Raw genomic sequence first — 16,884 nt, 5'->3', positions numbered from 1 at the left:
GAGGGAGCCTACTCCTCCTATGCGATAAGCTGGGATAGGGCCTACGGGCTTGGCACTTCCCAGGATAGCCTAGTAGATCCTAGGGAAGGCTGGGCAGACCGTGACAGTTTTCTTAGCGAGTTGGGGTTGGGTTAGGACCTCTTTGACCCGACTAGTTGACCCAACCCAACCTAAAACCTAGCGGGCTAACCCGACCTATATTAGAGCCTAACCTTACAGTCTAAGAAGTGCGCGGATAGCTAACGCTCATTCCCTCCTCGGATACAACTGTCTGACTTGCTGATCCCTTTTCGTCCAAACATCCTCCACGCTAGCCAGAGCTGACCTTTTTGTCCACCATCATAATGCCTTCCTTTTCGATCAAGACTCGGATTGGGGTGCAGATTTCTGGTACATATGGCGCCAAGAGGCCCGGGTCGGTGAAGCCTGCATGCTTGTCGAGAAGCAGCTGCGTCGCGACACCGCAAGTAACGCCGACAGACTTTGACATGGCCGAGTATCCCTTCGGGTCGCCCTTGAGAGCCAAGGTGGATGTAAAGGTCTCGGTGTGGCCCTCTTCCCACTCGACCACGAAAGTATGCTGAAGCATGACGAGATCCTGCTCACCCGGCTCAAAGCTCATCATCTGCTTGAGTCGACCGCAGAGAGTGTCGAGAGGCGTTGCTTTGACCTTGACTGGCTCGTTTGAAAAGAGTCCCATCCACCGTAGACCCGAAAGGATGCGATCACGCTCGGTGTCGTTGCGAAACGAGCAAAGTTGATCGATGCGCATCACCAGTGATCGGTACTCACGTTAGCTGCAAGTATTCTGCACGCCCAAGGCAAGTTCAGTTCTTACCTCTCGTCCGAGCCCGCAGCCCGAATCAGACGGCTTTGGATCTGGGCCCAAGTCGATCCCTGCTGAAGGCATTCGCTGGGCTCGGTGTCCAGCCAACCTAGCTTGACCAGTGCACGGAAGAGCTCCGGATTGCCCTCGTAGCGCAACGATCCTCGCACAACGGTGTGTGCCTCCGGGATGCCATAGAAGTCTCGAAAAGGAGTGGAATCTCGGTTGGGGTAGGCTACAAAAGAGTAACCCTCGCCGACAAAACGTGGCTGGGCGTGGTCCATCAGGTCATCCCGTGAAATTTCGACCACTTTGTTGTTCTGGAGGAAAATGGCCGGGTTGTACTGGCTCAGCAGAGCACCTCTGGGTGACCAAGAAAATTTGAACCTCAGAGGGTTATTAGACACCTCCGGCATGGCCAATCCGCCACAGTAAGAGTGAAACTCCCTGATCTGTACGTAAAACCCCACGTTAGACAAGTTCTGTTGAATGCCAAAAGGAGCCAAAATTTCATGGGCCAGGCAGCAGACCGAGTCTAGGTCCTTCCTTACCTTTCCACCTTTGGAATGCACTTCAGAGATCATCTTGATGGCATACAGATGGTCGACGCCTGGGTCCACGCCCACCTCATTCAGCACGGTGATTCCGGCATTTTTGATGTCGGTTTCGAGTTCTCGCATGGCTGGAGAAGTATAGCTTGTTGTCACCACATTCGTCTTGCCTTTGATCGCGGCCAAGATCACATTGGCGTGATGCGCATAAGGAACGAGCGAAATTACAAGGTCGCTGGCCGCAACCCTTCGATCCAACTCTGTCAGATCTTCGACGTCGATTTGGACCGCCTGGATATTATCACGACCAGCCGCTACCGCTGTTCCGGTCTCCAGGTTACGGCAACCTGGACGTCGTTCGTTAGCAAACGATCTAGAGAGTTGACGGCAATTTGAAACATGAACCGAACCAATGACGAGTTTGTTCCGCGGGTTTCGCAGCAGATAGTCGACACATGGCCCTGCTACAGCACCGCTGCCGAGAATCAGGATCTGCACAGTCGACATCTTGATTTGACTGCTCGGAAGGGGTGGTGATCACGCGCAATCCTTCGTCGGACAGGAGATTCAAGATAGAGACTGCTTCTCCTCGGTCTGGCTAAAACAGTACTGAATGACAACTGTAGTTCCGTAAGCGAGCTGCGAAAGAAAAGAATAGTTGCACAGAACGAAGAGGAAACCACATCCTTTGAGCCAGGGGAGCGACGACAGTCGCCTACCTCCGCATTGTGGATCTACTGGAACGCCATCGTTGTGGGAATTTCGTTCAGCCAGGAGACGAATTGATTAGCCCTCTCCAGTGACCGCCCGGTGGTTTTGTTCTTATGGACCTCATATGACCTGACACACAGACCTCACGGGTTTCAGCGCTTTTTCACCATGATGAACAAGTGGTGCCAGGGACCAGCTTACGGGAAGGAGAGGTGAGTGATATCACCCGCGTTCCTGGCAGCGGCGAGGCCATGGGCGATTATGCAGTGCCTCGGCTAGGATATGGACGGATGTGCGCGAATCTCACACAATACTACGGGGGCCAGTGCTTTCCATGATACATGTAGGGGTCGGAGAACGAGGGCCTTGTGCTTCGAGCGAGCGCACCATCATTATGGCCAAGGACGAGATGCGGATAAACGCCACGAGACTCAACGACAACCTCGTATCGAGCTGTGCATGGGGTAGCTTAGGCAACGGTGGCATGTGTATGCTATTAGGTCTTGCGATGAATTCGTCGAGAATCCGGCTGACCAACTGCGCTAGGCAGATTGGCAGCTGACGACGACGATGGGAAAGTCCGAGGCTGGTTTATGACACAATGTCGACAGTATGGCTGCGAGACCAAAGTATGCATGGGAAATCTCATCTCTGTGGGCTGGCGTGAATAGCTAATTGTGTCACCCTAGGTTGATCAGATGGGCAACATATTCGGAATTCGACCTGGCCAGAACAACAACATCCCTCCCATTGCTCTGGGATCGCATTTGGACACGCAGCCAAGAGGAGGCAAGTATGATGGCATATTGGGTGAGTAGAGCATTCAATTGTGTTCAGGAAGTCAACCTTTAGATTGTGTTCAGGAGCAGTGGGGTTTGACGTCCTGTCGATAGGCATATGTTGCGCTCTCGAGGTGCTCGCAACAGTCCATGAGGCTGGCATGACAACATACGCGCCTCTCGCCGTCGTGAACTGGACGAATGAAGAAGGCGCGCGTTTCCTGCCCTCCATGCTCGGTTCGGGCGTCTGGTGTGGTAAGTATACCGTCGAGTTCGCGCATGAGAGATCGGACGCTGGGGGCAACAAGCTGGGTGACGAGTTGCGACGCATTGGGTATTTGGATGCGGCGTCAGTCGAGTGCTCATACATGACCAATCCACTAAGTGCACATCTAGAAGTTCATATCGAGCAAGGACCCGTGCTGGACGAAAACAGAGAGAGCGTCGCGGTGGTCAGTGGGATTCAGGCAATCCGTTGGTACGGGATCCAACTGATCGGCAGGGAGTCACACGCTGGTACTACACCAATGAATCGCCGACGAGACGCTTTGCTCGCGGCAGCGAGAGTCATTGACAGCGTCAACCACATAGCAACCACATCAGAGTCTATTGATAAAGGTCTCCGCACTACCGTTGGGGTCATCAACTCCATGCCCCAGGCGATAAACACAATAGCTGGCCAGGTTGAACTATTCCTGGACTTGCGCAGCCCGAGTGATGACGAGATGAATTCCCTGGACGAAGAGTGTCAACGCTCTATCAACGCCATTGCAAAACGCATGAACATCGAGGTTAGGCTGAACCCGATTTTCGATAGCCCAGCATTACATTTTAACAACACGGCCTCGACCTGTATCGGGGAAGCAGCCCTGGCACGTGGGTATCGGAGACAACTCATTAGTGGCGCAGGACATGACAGGCAAGTTACGTTTGTGTCATCCAGTCGTTGGTTCGGAAATGCTGACGATGACTTCAGCATGTACACGGCTTGGCACTGTCCAACGGGGATGATATTCGTGAGATGTAGAGACGGTGTCAGCCACCATCCGAGCGAGTATAGTCGGCCCGAAGAGTTCGTTTGTTCACTGGCCATCGGGCTTGTGAGAAGATGCTAACTTGACCCAGTTGTGCCGAGGGGGCACAGGTTCTTCTGGATGCGTATCTCATGTTGGATGAGCATTTCAGACAACGACGTCTTGCATAGTTGCGACGTCGAAAAGTGTGGCTATCAATCCAAAGCCAGGGAATCAGAACAAAAAATTCCCCTCGGAAACGACCCCGGTAGCCAATGTGACATGTCTGCATTAACCCCCACCCCCACCCCCAGCACATGGAGAAGCTCAGAGGCAGTTATCTAGTGGAATATCATCGCTACTCTGTTGTGTCAAATTCCCACAAAGGAAAGGCCGGATCCAGCGTAGATTCCAATACCTGTCGAGCGTGACTGACATTGGTCGCTCCATGTATTCGGTGGGGAAGCCGGGGTTTCGTACATGGTAATTCGTGTTGCAGCAGTAGCATTGTGTTTTGCTAATGAAAGACAAGTGACTTTCAACCGCCAACAAAAGAGGCGTAATAGGTTTTTCGTCGGAGAGGACCTAACCAAGTAAAAAATCCCAAGTCTTCCCCATCTGGCCGGGGGGCCCAATGTTGCTCGTATCTCAGCGAACTAGCCACATCGAGAAGAATGCTCCACCCCGCGAATACCTACTCAACACGCCGCATTCTGTATCCCCTGTTCTGGGAGCTTTCTTCAATGTTCATGCTCAGTTCCTTATGCTCATGCTCATGCCAATGCTGATGTTCATGCCCTTCCTCGCCCTTAATTGTCATCAATTGCCATCAGTTGTCATCATCATCACCATCCTCGTCGTCCTCATCCGCCATGGTCTCAAAATCCCTCTCGACCTCGCAGAGCAAAGTGCGGAACTCGAGACTATGCTGCAGCCGGTCGCGCGCGCGGGCCCAGCAGTGGTCAAAGTCGCCCTCGCCCGTGTCCAGCACGAGGACCTTTCCCGGGACGAAGCTCTCGCGGAGCACACTGCGTAGGACGGTCCTCCAGCCGTCGCCGCTGGGCGCTCGATGGTCGTCGTCGGCGGTGGCGCTAGTGGCGGCGACGAAGTGGCCGATCAGGGAGGCGATGCGGCGGCCGAAGATGCGGCAGTCCTCGTCGAAGCCGTGCTTGGCCTCCCAGTACTCGAGCCCCGCGGTGCTGTGGTTCCACCCGCTGGCGTCCCGGACGCGGCGGTCTACGGGCGCGGTGGCATCCCAGTCCCGCGGCCCGCCCACGGCGCGCCGCTCGGCCACCGGCTTGGGACACTCGCAGTGGATGAACAGGCGCTGGGCCGGCTTCCAGAAGGCGGGGATGTGCCGCGTGTGCCGCGGGTAGCCCTCGATGACCAGGCAGGCGCGGTGCCGGAGGTGTTGGGTCTGCGTGAGGAAGTGCCCGACCCGCTCGTCCAGCTGCCAGGATCCGAGGTACGGCAGGCGGGCGTGGCGGTTGTTGTGGCCCGAGTGGTCGAGGCTGTGGGCCAGTGCCTCGCGTTGCTCGTCCAGCGGCCGGTTGAACCGGTGCGTGACCCCGATGAAGAAGAAGCCGTACTCGTACGCGATCTGCTGCCCGATTTCGTGCGCGAAGGACCCCGGGACGCCTGTGGTAAACGAAATGTTAGGACCGTATCAGCCATAGATGTACCCATACACGCACGCACGCGCGCGGGTGCGTGTGTGGAGGTGGGTATACCACTGAGATCTCGATGGGGAGATCGTCTTTGGCGTGCGGATAGAGGCAGCAACATACCAACAATGAAGATGAGCAAGGGGTATTGACTGTTTGATCCTGTTTCCGCCATCTTTCTGGGTTTCGTTTTGTTTGACTCGGTTTGCTTGGTGGGTCTCTCTCTGCGAAACTGGCTCAGTGTGCAAACCTGGCAGTGAGGACGAATGAAAGCCGGACAAGGAGAAGATGACAAGGAAGACGATTACGGGACGAAACGTTTGATGAAGGAGGACAAACACATTGTTGGAACAATGGGTGCGTAGAGAGGGGCGCGATTCAGCGGAAAAGAGCGGTTCGACTATGGTGGATCGTTCTTCACCTACAGGCGTATACGCCTCGCTGTATGCTGCCGCGGCGACGACGACGACATTACAAGAGTGAATTTAGGAGAACGGCAACAATGAAATCGAAACGGGCTCCTTGCAACGGCGTTGTGATTCTGGCCTTGTGGAATATCTCATGTCTACCTCCTGCAGACCTGTGCATGGGTCCGGATTCGCCTCAGAAGACACCAGTTTGACTGACCGTTCACCCAGGCAGATAGATACCAAGCTCAATGCGCCTCCACGTCCAGACGATTCACCTCCTCCCCGATGATCTTTGTGCCTTCCTCACTAGACATGATGTCGGTGTGAAACCAGTGGCGGATGCGATGGCCCGCGAGCATGAGGACAATGACCAGGCAGAAAGCCGCGAGGGACACAAAGGCCATCATGCCAAAGACCCAGCCGACGCCGACCTCGGCCTCCCAGCCGTCGATGAAGAAGGGGATGGCGATGCCAAAGATGGTGCGGTAGAAGTTCATGATCGTGGCTGCCTCGACGGGGTACTTGGTGAAGCACTCGACCTCGTAGTTGACGATGACGGGCACGGCCACGTTGGAGGAGAAGTTGAGCAGGAAGTTGCCCACGGCGGCGACCATGTAGTGCAAGTGGTATTGCAGGGCGGCGCCGAAGAGGCCCAGGCCGACGTTCAAGCAGAAGAATGTCGGGAACCACAGCGCATGCAGACGGAACTCGGGCTTCCAAATGCCGCCCGTCTTTCGACAGATCCAGAGCGGCAGTCGGTCGTTGAAGGCGAGGCCGTATAGTTGGCCAACAATGCAGCCCGACCAGGCCGCAAAGGTAACTGTTCACAAACATCAGACAGAAAAGGGGTGAACCATCGTGAGAAACTCACACTCTGCATTCTGGTTTGGAGTGAAACCATAGCCCTTTTCGCTCACGGGCGACTGCAAGAAGACAGCAAGCAGATTGTTGACACCGACGCCCCTGTGAGGAATGTGTATGAGAACATTATTTCCACAACTGACAAGGAGAGAAGGACATACCACCCGAAGACGATCATCAAGAACAATCCTCCCAGTATGCCAACAGGGTGAACACCGATTCGGACAGGCATGGTAGCCAGGTGGAGCTGAAAACATCAGCGACCGAGTCTCATCCATGATGGATAGATATACTCACAGCCTCTCTATTCGTCATGCCTTCGGCCACGTTCGGTTTTCGGAAGAGATAGACATCGATTGAGCGTCGAAGGAAGGATGTGGCGGGGATGGGATACGCCGGCCTTCCAGGTCTCGTCCAGCCGGTCTCCTCCAGAAAGAAGAAGATCAACAAGATGACGAACCCCTCGAGTCCGACGTTGTACCAATATTCTATGCTCCAGGGCGCTCCGTTGCCGACCACGAAGCCGGAGAAAGTCGGCCCCGCAAGCGTTCTGTTCGATGCTAGGGTTAGCCACCTGGAATGACTTTTGTTGAAACTCGGGGGCGTGGATGCATGTGGCCTTACCCCAGGAGGATCATCACATTGTAAAAGGCGAAGCATTTCCCTCGCTGGTGCAGGAAGAAGGTGTCGGTGATATAGCTCGCGCCCACTGGCAATCCACCTGGGTTAGCAGGAGTACGTTCAGGGTTCGAGATGATGGACGGCCTCGTTTACCTGTCGTCGCGCAGGAGCCCGCTAAGCAGCCAAACAGCCTAGACAGGACAAAGCTGTAGTAGTCTCCCGAGCCCGTGCACGTTGCCGCCCAAACCGTGCAGGCAAGGGTGAGTGCGGTGGCCCACAGGATGCTGCCGCCGCGACCAATCCTTCTCGAAACAGGCGACCAGAAGAGAGGGCCGGCACACAGTCCAGCAGTGGCTGCAGAGACCTAGCCGACGGTGTCAGCACACGCCTCTCTGAGCATTGCGATCTGCGCAACAGTATTTCTCTCACCGAATATGTGATCTCGACCGGAGTCTTGTCGTACAGTGCCCCTTGCTGAAATACACTGGACACATTGCCCACGGCCTGGAGAGTGCCAGTGAACCCGGCGAATGACACGATGAAAAGAGTCAGGAGCTTCCTTCCTCGCGACCAGTTCTATTCAAAGCCGGTCAATAGGACACGTCGGAGGGTGGAATGGAACAAAAAGACGTACCAAAGGATCGCGGGGATCATCTGAAGGCGCTGGCACGAGTGTGATACCGGCCTTGTTATGCGCGGTAGTCGCCTTGGAGCTCTCATGATGCTCAGCTACCTCTTCCTTTGACATGCTGGACTTCTCTTCTTGGGGTTTCTGATTCATTCTCTGACCGTGTCGTGCCCGAAGCAGACTTTTCTGAGAGGTTGGTGCAGGGTCGAAGGGCGGCGTGGGAGGTCTTCTGACGACGGGCCAAAAGACCCTCTCTGCCTTTTGATCTTCAGCTCCATGCCTCGAAACCTCCTTCTGGACCAGTCGCATAGAGTCTCTCTCTTTCCTAGCAGCTCCGCACAAACGACTAGTCACGGTGTTTCACGGGATTCTGCATCGAACATGCACTGTCCGGGGTCACGGATCCACCCTGTTAGCCCTTTTCCACTCATGTGCAGGTTTCCCCGTGGGGGAGGAAGTGGGTGACAATCTCCAAATCCCCATCTAGTAGTCATCTACGAATACGTTGCAGCCTCCACATAGCCATTTCTGGTAGGCTCAATCTTGCTGAACCGCACCAAGAATACAACGGTCACAAGAGTTACACCGAACACCGGGTGGCTCAATGAGCACCATGAGAGTATAGAGCTAACGGAACTAATCAGCGACCTCGAGGCCGTACCTGCATGGCTCCTTTGGACCACGATTGTATTATGGGAAGAAACCGGCCTACACCCAAAGAAAAAAGGTCGTGTCTCTCGCCCGGTAAGTTCTTGAGTTCAGAATACCTCGATCAGGCGCCATTTCTCACACCCTGCCGCGTGCTCGGAGGGCTCGGAACTTATAGACGACCATTCCGAGGACACGGTGCTCCATTTACGGAGTCGAACAGAGCGGTAAACCGGTTGACCGTGGCTTGCCCCTGATGCTGGGTGCAATCTGAGCATATCGGATTGCTAGTTCCTGTTCACGAGTGGTCAATGCTGTTGGGTCGACACCGATGAGTTTGTTCAAAGCATGAGTCAGGTCTGTACCGGTCAGCCTTGGACGATGGGTCAATGACTGCAGCTGACCTACCTAGCATAATCGACCCAATGCCCCAGTGTCTTGAGAATTGTGCTATTCCAAGGTAGACGACGTCGCGGTTCAAGCTGCTGAGGGCAGCAGAGCCTTCCGAGCTAGTCTGCAAAATATGCATGGCTGCGGGCCCAACTAATGAGCAGACTATGAACGGCGATGAATAAGCAATGTAGTCTGGTGACCAAGCTTTGATCGCTCTAACAACTTCATGTGCATGTTGAGCGCACTTTTGGGCTGCCGCTCGCTGCTCTTCTCCATTGAAGGTTATGCTCGCCGGTGAGGCTGAAGGCGACCGCGTGGCATCTTCGGAAGAACAGACCGTGAGGGCTTCGTAGGTACGCGCGCTGATGATGGTCAGAAGGTTAGCTGAACCCACTATTCTGCAGATGGTGATAGAAATGATATGTCTTACCTCTGGAGAATGATGTTTGTAGTGATGATCCAGTTGCTCCTCGCGAACGTCAAGTCATTAAAAACGAAGATGCTGGGGTTCAAACGAAATTGGTGCGGCAAGTTCAAACTGAAGCAAGCGAGCGCACTTTCCATCTCGGCCCTAGCTTGTACAGAGACCCCTTTCTGTGCTTTCAGATCATATGCCAATGCCATCAGGAAGTTGGCGACAAGAAACCAGGCTCTTTCATCTTGATTTGGAGAACCCTCTAGGCTCCTCCATGCCGTTGCTGGAGTAGGACCCATTGGTGCAGATGCAATTGGTTGCTCCTTGAACCAGCGTTCATCTGAACATGGAAGTAGGACATGCATTTTATCGCGATCAATTGTATATGGGCGGCGGGCGACCGTTGATGCAAAAGTGTCGAGTTCCCAGACTGACCACCAAGCCCGTCGGAGTTCTTCTCGAAATACCCATTCTTCTGTGGAGGACCATTGGTTCAAGAACAAATTGCCGTGTTGGCAGATATCCTCGTCGACGATGTCAATCCCCAAATCGTACGCCAGTCGAGTACAAACGCCCGTGAGCGTCCATCCGAATGAGTTAGAGGAATTCGTGTTGTGATAGAAAGATAGCAATATGCAGCCTTGCAAGTACTGTAGTGAGGGAGAATATCCGTCTCCTTGAAGCCTGGTACCATCAGCATAAATCGACTGGGCTTCTTTGGCAAAGGGTTCGCCACGGCAAGTAGGTGTAGCATTGACAAAGTGTGCAGCATTGGAAAAACGAGCGGATAGAGCCATAATGCTGTTCAGAATGAGAGCAGTCTCCAGGGTCAATTGTTTGCCGACAGTGTCTTCTCGCCTCTTGTGTAGGTAGCGAGCATAGAACTGAGGTCGATGAAATATCGGTACGAATCCGCTCACGCGGTCGAAGAAGATATCAATTCTATGAGCAATTAGTCCAAATCCGCGTAAAATATTTGGGGTCCTGACAATTGTCTCACTAGGTCTTCCGGAACTGTCAGGGTGTATGTTCTGGATTCAGACGGGTGGGATAGCGGAAGGCCGGCAGATCCCAGGCTGGTCTCTGACGCCAATCGTCTGGTTTGATATGGGCCCTGATCACGACCGACTTCCTGCGGACCCCGCGAAGTTGGCTGTTGAGTCTCAAGACTCGAGCATCGCTCACTGAAGTGTAGAAACTGTTGACTAGGAAAGTCACCCTCGAGAAAAATGTCCGACAGAGATGGGCTGAAATTGCACTGGAAGGTGTATTCGTCTCCGACCCGTAGGTTCAAATTTGGTTTCTCGACAATATCAAAACAAACAATTTCTCCGTGGTGATCTGGCGAAGATGGGGCGAAAGTATCCGCAGAGAGCGCCTGATCAGTCAACTCTCTAATACTGCTTTCGATGACGTGAGTAGAGTTTGCAGCACTTCCCGCATTCTCTGTTGGTTTGCCTGGTGGTTTTGCTGGCTCAGGGTTGGCTTGTGCGCTGTCTGCAATGCCATCTGCAGCATATTGTGCATTCAGTTCACACGTTCCGCAGGCAACCATGGATGGTCATACCGAGAGAGGCCTCACAAACGCTGTCTGGACAAGCCTCCTTTCGTCTTTTCCTTTCAGAGCGAGTCCTTTTATCGCACCGCTCTGGTCGCTTTCTCTTGGTTGGGAAAATACATTGGCTGCCAACCCGCAGGCACAATGTACAAGCGGGCCGTCTCATGTCACCTGAGAGATTTGAAGTGAGACCGAAAATGAGGAAGAGAGGTACGGACGAAAAGCCCGGTACTGCACCCGCAAGGGCGCAGGGACCGGGCATTGCAAAGCGGGCTTACATTTCGTCTTCTTTCTACACCAGCAAATAGACATTAGTTGCTCGCCACGCACGAAGTCGACCATTTCCTTCTCACCTCTTGCACTCTTCACAGGCCCGAATCGGCCACGGTGGGTAACGGTAATGGATTTGAGGATTTGGCCCATCAAAAGTGTGCTCTGCGATCATCACATTATCACTCGCGGGGTCTACATACAGTCCCTGCATATTGAAAGAATAAAATTGGCCAGAAACGTTGGTGAAGCTGACCGTGGAAATGGGGTGAAGAGTGTAGGATACAGCTGAGTCTCGCTCCCCCGTCTTGTTCAGAAGGTGCCGAAGCTGGTGAGCAGGCCAAAATGCAGGGTTCGCTTACAGGGGCGAGTGCGGAGAAGAAGACGTCCCATTTGCTGGAAGGGGGCTGCCATGCGTGGACCAAGCAGCACAGGGAGGGCGCGAAGATCTCTTGACTCAGCCCAAGTATTGACGGCAAGCGGGGGCTGGACTGAAAGAGGCCTGGCATCGACCTGGCCACGGCTTGTACGATGAGCTAATTAGAACCTCGTCTCGCCTGCCGAGATCCACCTGAGTTGCCGATCTTGCCGCGCCATGGGAGGCACTGAAATGAGGAGAACAGCAAACATTACAGCTAGTGGGAAAGCAGAGCAATGCTGAAGCTTCGGCAGGATTTATATGGAACGCTTCTGAACGATGTAAATAACCCGGAGGAAGCAATAAAGTGCATCAATGTTCTAACACGTGACGAGGCTGCGACTCCTTTTTGTCGTGGAGAAAAAGGGCTGAAGCTCGCCGACCCAACGTGCCTCGAACGGATCATATGTACAAGTAAGTCATCGGCCAAGGCCAAACCTGAAGTGTGCCTTCTATTTTCCTTCCTCCGAAAGCCACACTTCAAATGCCCTGTTAGTGTCCGCCACAGAGTCGAAGCCCAGCATCTTCCTTTGGTAGTTGATATCTGCCCAACCCCACCGGCACGGCTGCTCCCAGTCCACTTCGCCGAGTTCTCTATCCCGAGCCTCTTGTTCTGGACCATCATGCATATGGACTGTGTAAACTTCAGCGTCAAGCTCTATACGCGGGTTCTAGGAACCAAAATTCTGCAAACCCGTGAAAGACTGGTAGGTACTTACACATGTATCGATTGGCCACGGCTCCTTTCACATTGACTGTAGTTCGCTTCTTCCGGAGCGATTCAAATAGCCGGAGGACGGAATTGATGGATGATCGCTTCGCCTGATCGGGGACTCTGTCACTGGATTGCAGACGGCCGAGCAGAAGACCCAGCACTAAGCCGTCCTCTACGGCCATTGCAGCTCCCTGTGCCTGGTACGGCAGGCTCGGATGAGAAGCATCTCCAATGAGCACGATGTTGTCTTTGACCCAAGTCCGGAGCTCTGTGTGATATCATAAGTCTCAGCGACCTTGACAGACGAAACGGCGTCTCGCAGCGGAACATCTGCAATTTCCGAGGGAGTCCAGAGATACATACCTTCGTGATGGCACAACTTCCACTTCAAGACACTGTTATGGCAAGATATGATCTTGGCAAGCCTGGAAAAACATCAGCAGAAGTCATATAGTTCAAATGTAGGGGACTACCAACACTGGATCCCAGCCCTGGTACGTCATCCGCATCTCATCAATGTCGCCAGTTTCTGTTCTGGACCCAGGGGGCAGATTATCAGGTCGACTACCACCATCAGCAAAATGAACTCGGCGTATCCAACCTCGCACTGACATGAGAACTAGGTTGAAGGCATCCCCATTCTTGACCGGATAAAAGACGCTGTGCCGGTCCGGTCCCATCCAGTTGTACGTGCAGCGGGAGTTGATGAGCTCGTCCACTCGAGGATCATGGAACGCTTCAAGTTGCGCTCTAGAGAACGTTCCCCGATATGCGAGGTCCCCGGTCGGCACTGGCGGCGACGGCTGCCCTAGAACTATGTCCCGGATAGCGGACCAGAGACCTGCGAGAGAGTCATCGTCAACATTCTGGCTGCGAATTCGGATTGTTCACGTACCATCCGCCCCGACTATCACGTCTGCATCGATGACTTCTCCCGTCTGAAGGACCACGTGTGGATTCTCGGCGGATACTTTGACATCGACCGCTTCGGCATTCAGTCGAAGCGTGCCTCCTAACCTGACTGCCTCATCTAACAGGACTCCATGATAATCTGCCCGATGAATCACACTGCACATAACTCAGCAACGCTTGTTGGCATATGAATTCGAGCTCAACTCACAACCAGGGGCCTTTGAAATCCCTCACCATCTTCTCACCGCCTATCCTGCTACAAAGGATTTTGCCATCTTTGTAGCGCTTGAGGTGGTTCGCGTTGACCTGGGTGGCTCCAGCGTCGCGGATCTTCTGCTCGAGGCCAAAGTGTTGAAGCACCCGTGCTGCATTGGGCGGAATCTGGATGCCAGCGCCTATCTGCACGAGAGTTCTGTCAGAGATGTTGTGTCGGAGGACTGACGGCCCACATACAGGCGATATTTCCGGCGCCTTCTCCAAAATGGTCACTTCACATCCACCGCGCAGGCAGGATATGGCGGCGGCCAGACCCCCTATTGGCCTCGTGAGCGAGATATCAAGGCTCGACAGGATTGTTCTTACCAATGCCAGCGCCTACCACGACAACCTTGAATGGCTGCTGAGTCTGGCTGGAATGTCAGCTTATTCCAGGATCATGATTGAAGGGGAGTCGCCCACGGTGTTAGATTCTCCAGTCATTCTTTGTTAGTCTTAGACCTAGCATTAAAAGAAAAACGGTTGTATAGAGTAATGGTAGAAAACCAAAGTGAGGTTGTAGTTCGCTGAAGCAAGAGACAAGGTATGATATACCACTCCCTAGAGGCCCACTTGGAGAAATGGACTTTAAGCACCAAAGTTGTTGCACGCGTCGACTATTGGCAATGCTGCGCTCTCCACCTTGGATGGCTGTGCGTGGATAGGTCGGCAAGGTGGTTCTCGGCAGCTGGTAGTTGGTGTGGGGGACGGTCATACGGCCATCAGCCTGTGTTCGGAACGCCGTGGTCAGCTTCCGACTTCCTGATGTCCTTCGCGGCGGGTGCCACATGCCATTAACATCATTTGAATCTGGGAATGTCGCCGCTATGGCGCTTACCAGTCGGGTTTCACTTGAACGGAAACACCATACTCCTAACAGGCTCCATACATCATCGGATTGGCGTTTCTATTTCCGCCCCTCCCCCCTGGCTCTCGTTTGACTCCCAGCCAAGCCAAGGAAAGCAATCTACTATGTGATATGTACCCGATCCTCAGATGTGACATGCTGAATACTGCTCGCCCTCGGAAAGTTCTGGACAAAGGCCTTGATTGCTCAGGAGACGCCCATTGTGATGACGGTCACTGACGGAATTTGCCACGGTGAGCGTGTTTCCGCAGCGAGATCTGGACTTGTTCAACCGCTGACTGACACTTCTAGATGTCTCGACTCCAGTGCTCATCATCGGCGCCGGTCCTGCCGGCGCCACCACCGCTTTGCTGCTCGGCCGGTATGGCATTCCGTCGGTTGTCATATCTCGCCATCGAGGCACAGCCAATACACCGAGGGCGCATATCTTCAACCAGCGTGCGATGGAAGTGCTCCGCGATGCTGGGATCGAAGGCACCGTGAAGACAGTCGCGTCGACCAAGGAGCAAATTGCGCATGTGGCCTGGCTCCATACCCTCAGTGGCGAGGAATATGGACGAGTCTACGCTTGGGGGACAAAACCTGATCGCGTGGGGGAATATCTTGTCGCAAGTCCATGTGAGATGTCTGACCTTCCGCAAAGCGTGCTTGAGCCCATCCTCGTCGAAGAAGCGAGAAAGCTGGGAGCCGAGTTTCGATTCTCTACCGAGTTTGTCTCACAGAGCCAACTTCCGGATGGACGTGTTGTGACATCGGTGCGCAATCGGGCGACATCTGAAACCTACAACATTACTGCCCAATATTTGGTGGGTGCAGATGGAGCACGAAGTTCAGTCGTATCCAGCCTGGGAATACCCATCGATGGAAAACAGCTCAGCAACGCCTTTGGTGTCCACATCAAAGCAGATCTGAGCAAGTATTTCATCCATCGTCCAGGGTCTATGGTCTGGATACTGAACCCGGACGCACCGGATTGGTCATCTCATGGGTCCATAAGGATGGTGAGGCCGTGGAACGAATTCCTGGTTTCGATGCACAATGCGAAACAGGACGTCGACTATGAGCCGTGTGCAGAGGATGTGATTCAGCGACTGCACCAGATGATTGGCGACAGCTCGATCCCGATTGAACTTTTGAACTTCTCACGATGGACCATCAATGATCAAGTGGCCCGGACATGGCAGAAAGGCAACGTCTTCTGTATCGGCGACGCCGTCCATCGACATCCTCCCATCAACGGACTCGGATCGAACACCTGCATTAGCGACGCATTCAATATCGCTTGGAAATTGGCATACGTCCTGAAAGGCATTGCGAGACCGTCTATTCTGGAAACCCTCACCCTGGAGCGGAAACCGGTTGGTGATGGGATTGTGAGACGAGCCAACGACGGAATGCTGATCCACAGAAAGCTGTGGGCATTGATGGGCTCAACCAAGGACGAACGGGCGGTCGTGTCCGGGCTGCTCCAAGCCGCAAGTGTGCAGGGGGCGTGCCTGAGGACGGAACTGCGCGGAATCATTGAGGAAACCGACGATGAGTTCAATGCCTTGGGAATACAGATGAATCAGATCTACTCGAAGTCTCCCCTCCTGCTGGTGGAGGATGGCGACAGTCCACCCGACCTCGGCGGGGTGAACTTGATGAAACGACAAGCGATCTCGACGTTTCCTGGCTTCCATTTACCGCACGTGTGGGTAGTGAAAGATGGCCAGTCGGAGCGAATGTCGACACTAGACCTGGCTGGACATGGCCAGTTTGTTCTCTTCACGGGCGTCGGCGGGGAAGGCTGGCTCCAGGCAGTAAAGGACATCTCACGGGCGGATGGGGTGCCCATGAAGGGTTACGGAGTAGGCAGAGGGATCGAATACTTGGACGCCTACTGGGACTGGGAAAAGGTCAGAGGTGTCGAGGAAGACGGGGCTGTCTTGGTTAGGCCTGACCATTTTGTCTGCTGGAGGTGCCAGCGTCTGGTCTCCAATCCTGGTGCAAAGCTGAGGGAGGTGATTCACGCTCTACTTCGTCCTGCGTGATAGATCTCACAATTCTAAGCAAGACCTGTCTCGAAAGGGACACCTAGGAATTCGAAAGGTGTATACCAGTCACATGCGTGGAGTCGAGCTCGTCGCTCCTTTCTGCTAGTTGAGTGGAAGCCTTCTTTTGCCTAAATGTATTTCTTCAGCCGTGTCCGTGTACCCGTTCAACAGCCACTGAATCTCCTCTGCAACCCGTTGAACCTTGGGCGAGAGCGGGGCGAACCCCTCCGAGCATAGATAGCTTCATGGGCAGGGGTAGGACGGCGTTCGTCCAGAAAGGGCCAGATACCGCGGTGCCCCGTGGGGTAAGCAGGTCCACCTTACTCTCGGCA

The 16,884-nt window shown here is 54.0% G+C and overlaps 3 protein-coding genes across 3 annotated transcripts; 1 reads left to right on the top strand and 2 right to left on the bottom strand.

Annotated features, from left to right (window-relative positions):
• Nucleotides 1-310: 310 nt before the first annotated feature.
• PV07_00828 (uncharacterized protein) lies at nt 311-772 on the bottom strand (the record flags this gene model as incomplete). The annotated part of the gene is made up of 1 exon (XM_016387314.1): nt 311-772. The coding sequence occupies one exon, from the start codon at nt 770-772 to the stop codon at nt 311-313; it is 462 nt and encodes a 153-aa protein (XP_016254242.1).
• Nucleotides 773-834: 62 nt separating this feature from the next.
• On the bottom strand, nt 835-1,884 carry PV07_00827 (uncharacterized protein; the record flags this gene model as incomplete). Its single annotated transcript, XM_016387313.1, has 3 exons — nt 835-1,278; nt 1,378-1,724; nt 1,788-1,884. 3 exons carry the CDS (start codon nt 1,882-1,884, stop codon nt 835-837), a joined length of 888 nt encoding a protein of 295 aa, XP_016254241.1.
• Nucleotides 1,885-2,482: 598 nt separating this feature from the next.
• PV07_00826 (uncharacterized protein) lies at nt 2,483-3,982 on the top strand (the record flags this gene model as incomplete). Its single annotated transcript, XM_016387312.1, has 4 exons — nt 2,483-2,576; nt 2,635-2,717; nt 2,778-2,898; nt 2,982-3,982. 4 exons carry the CDS (start codon nt 2,483-2,485, stop codon nt 3,980-3,982), a joined length of 1,299 nt encoding a protein of 432 aa, XP_016254240.1.
• Nucleotides 3,983-16,884: the final 12,902 nt, after the last annotated feature.

This window comes from Cladophialophora immunda (genome assembly GCF_000835495.1).
Source record: "Cladophialophora immunda strain CBS 83496 unplaced genomic scaffold supercont1.1, whole genome shotgun sequence".
NCBI lineage: Eukaryota > Fungi > Ascomycota > Eurotiomycetes > Chaetothyriales > Herpotrichiellaceae > Cladophialophora > Cladophialophora immunda.
This window is presented reverse-complemented; position numbering and strand designations above follow the sequence as displayed.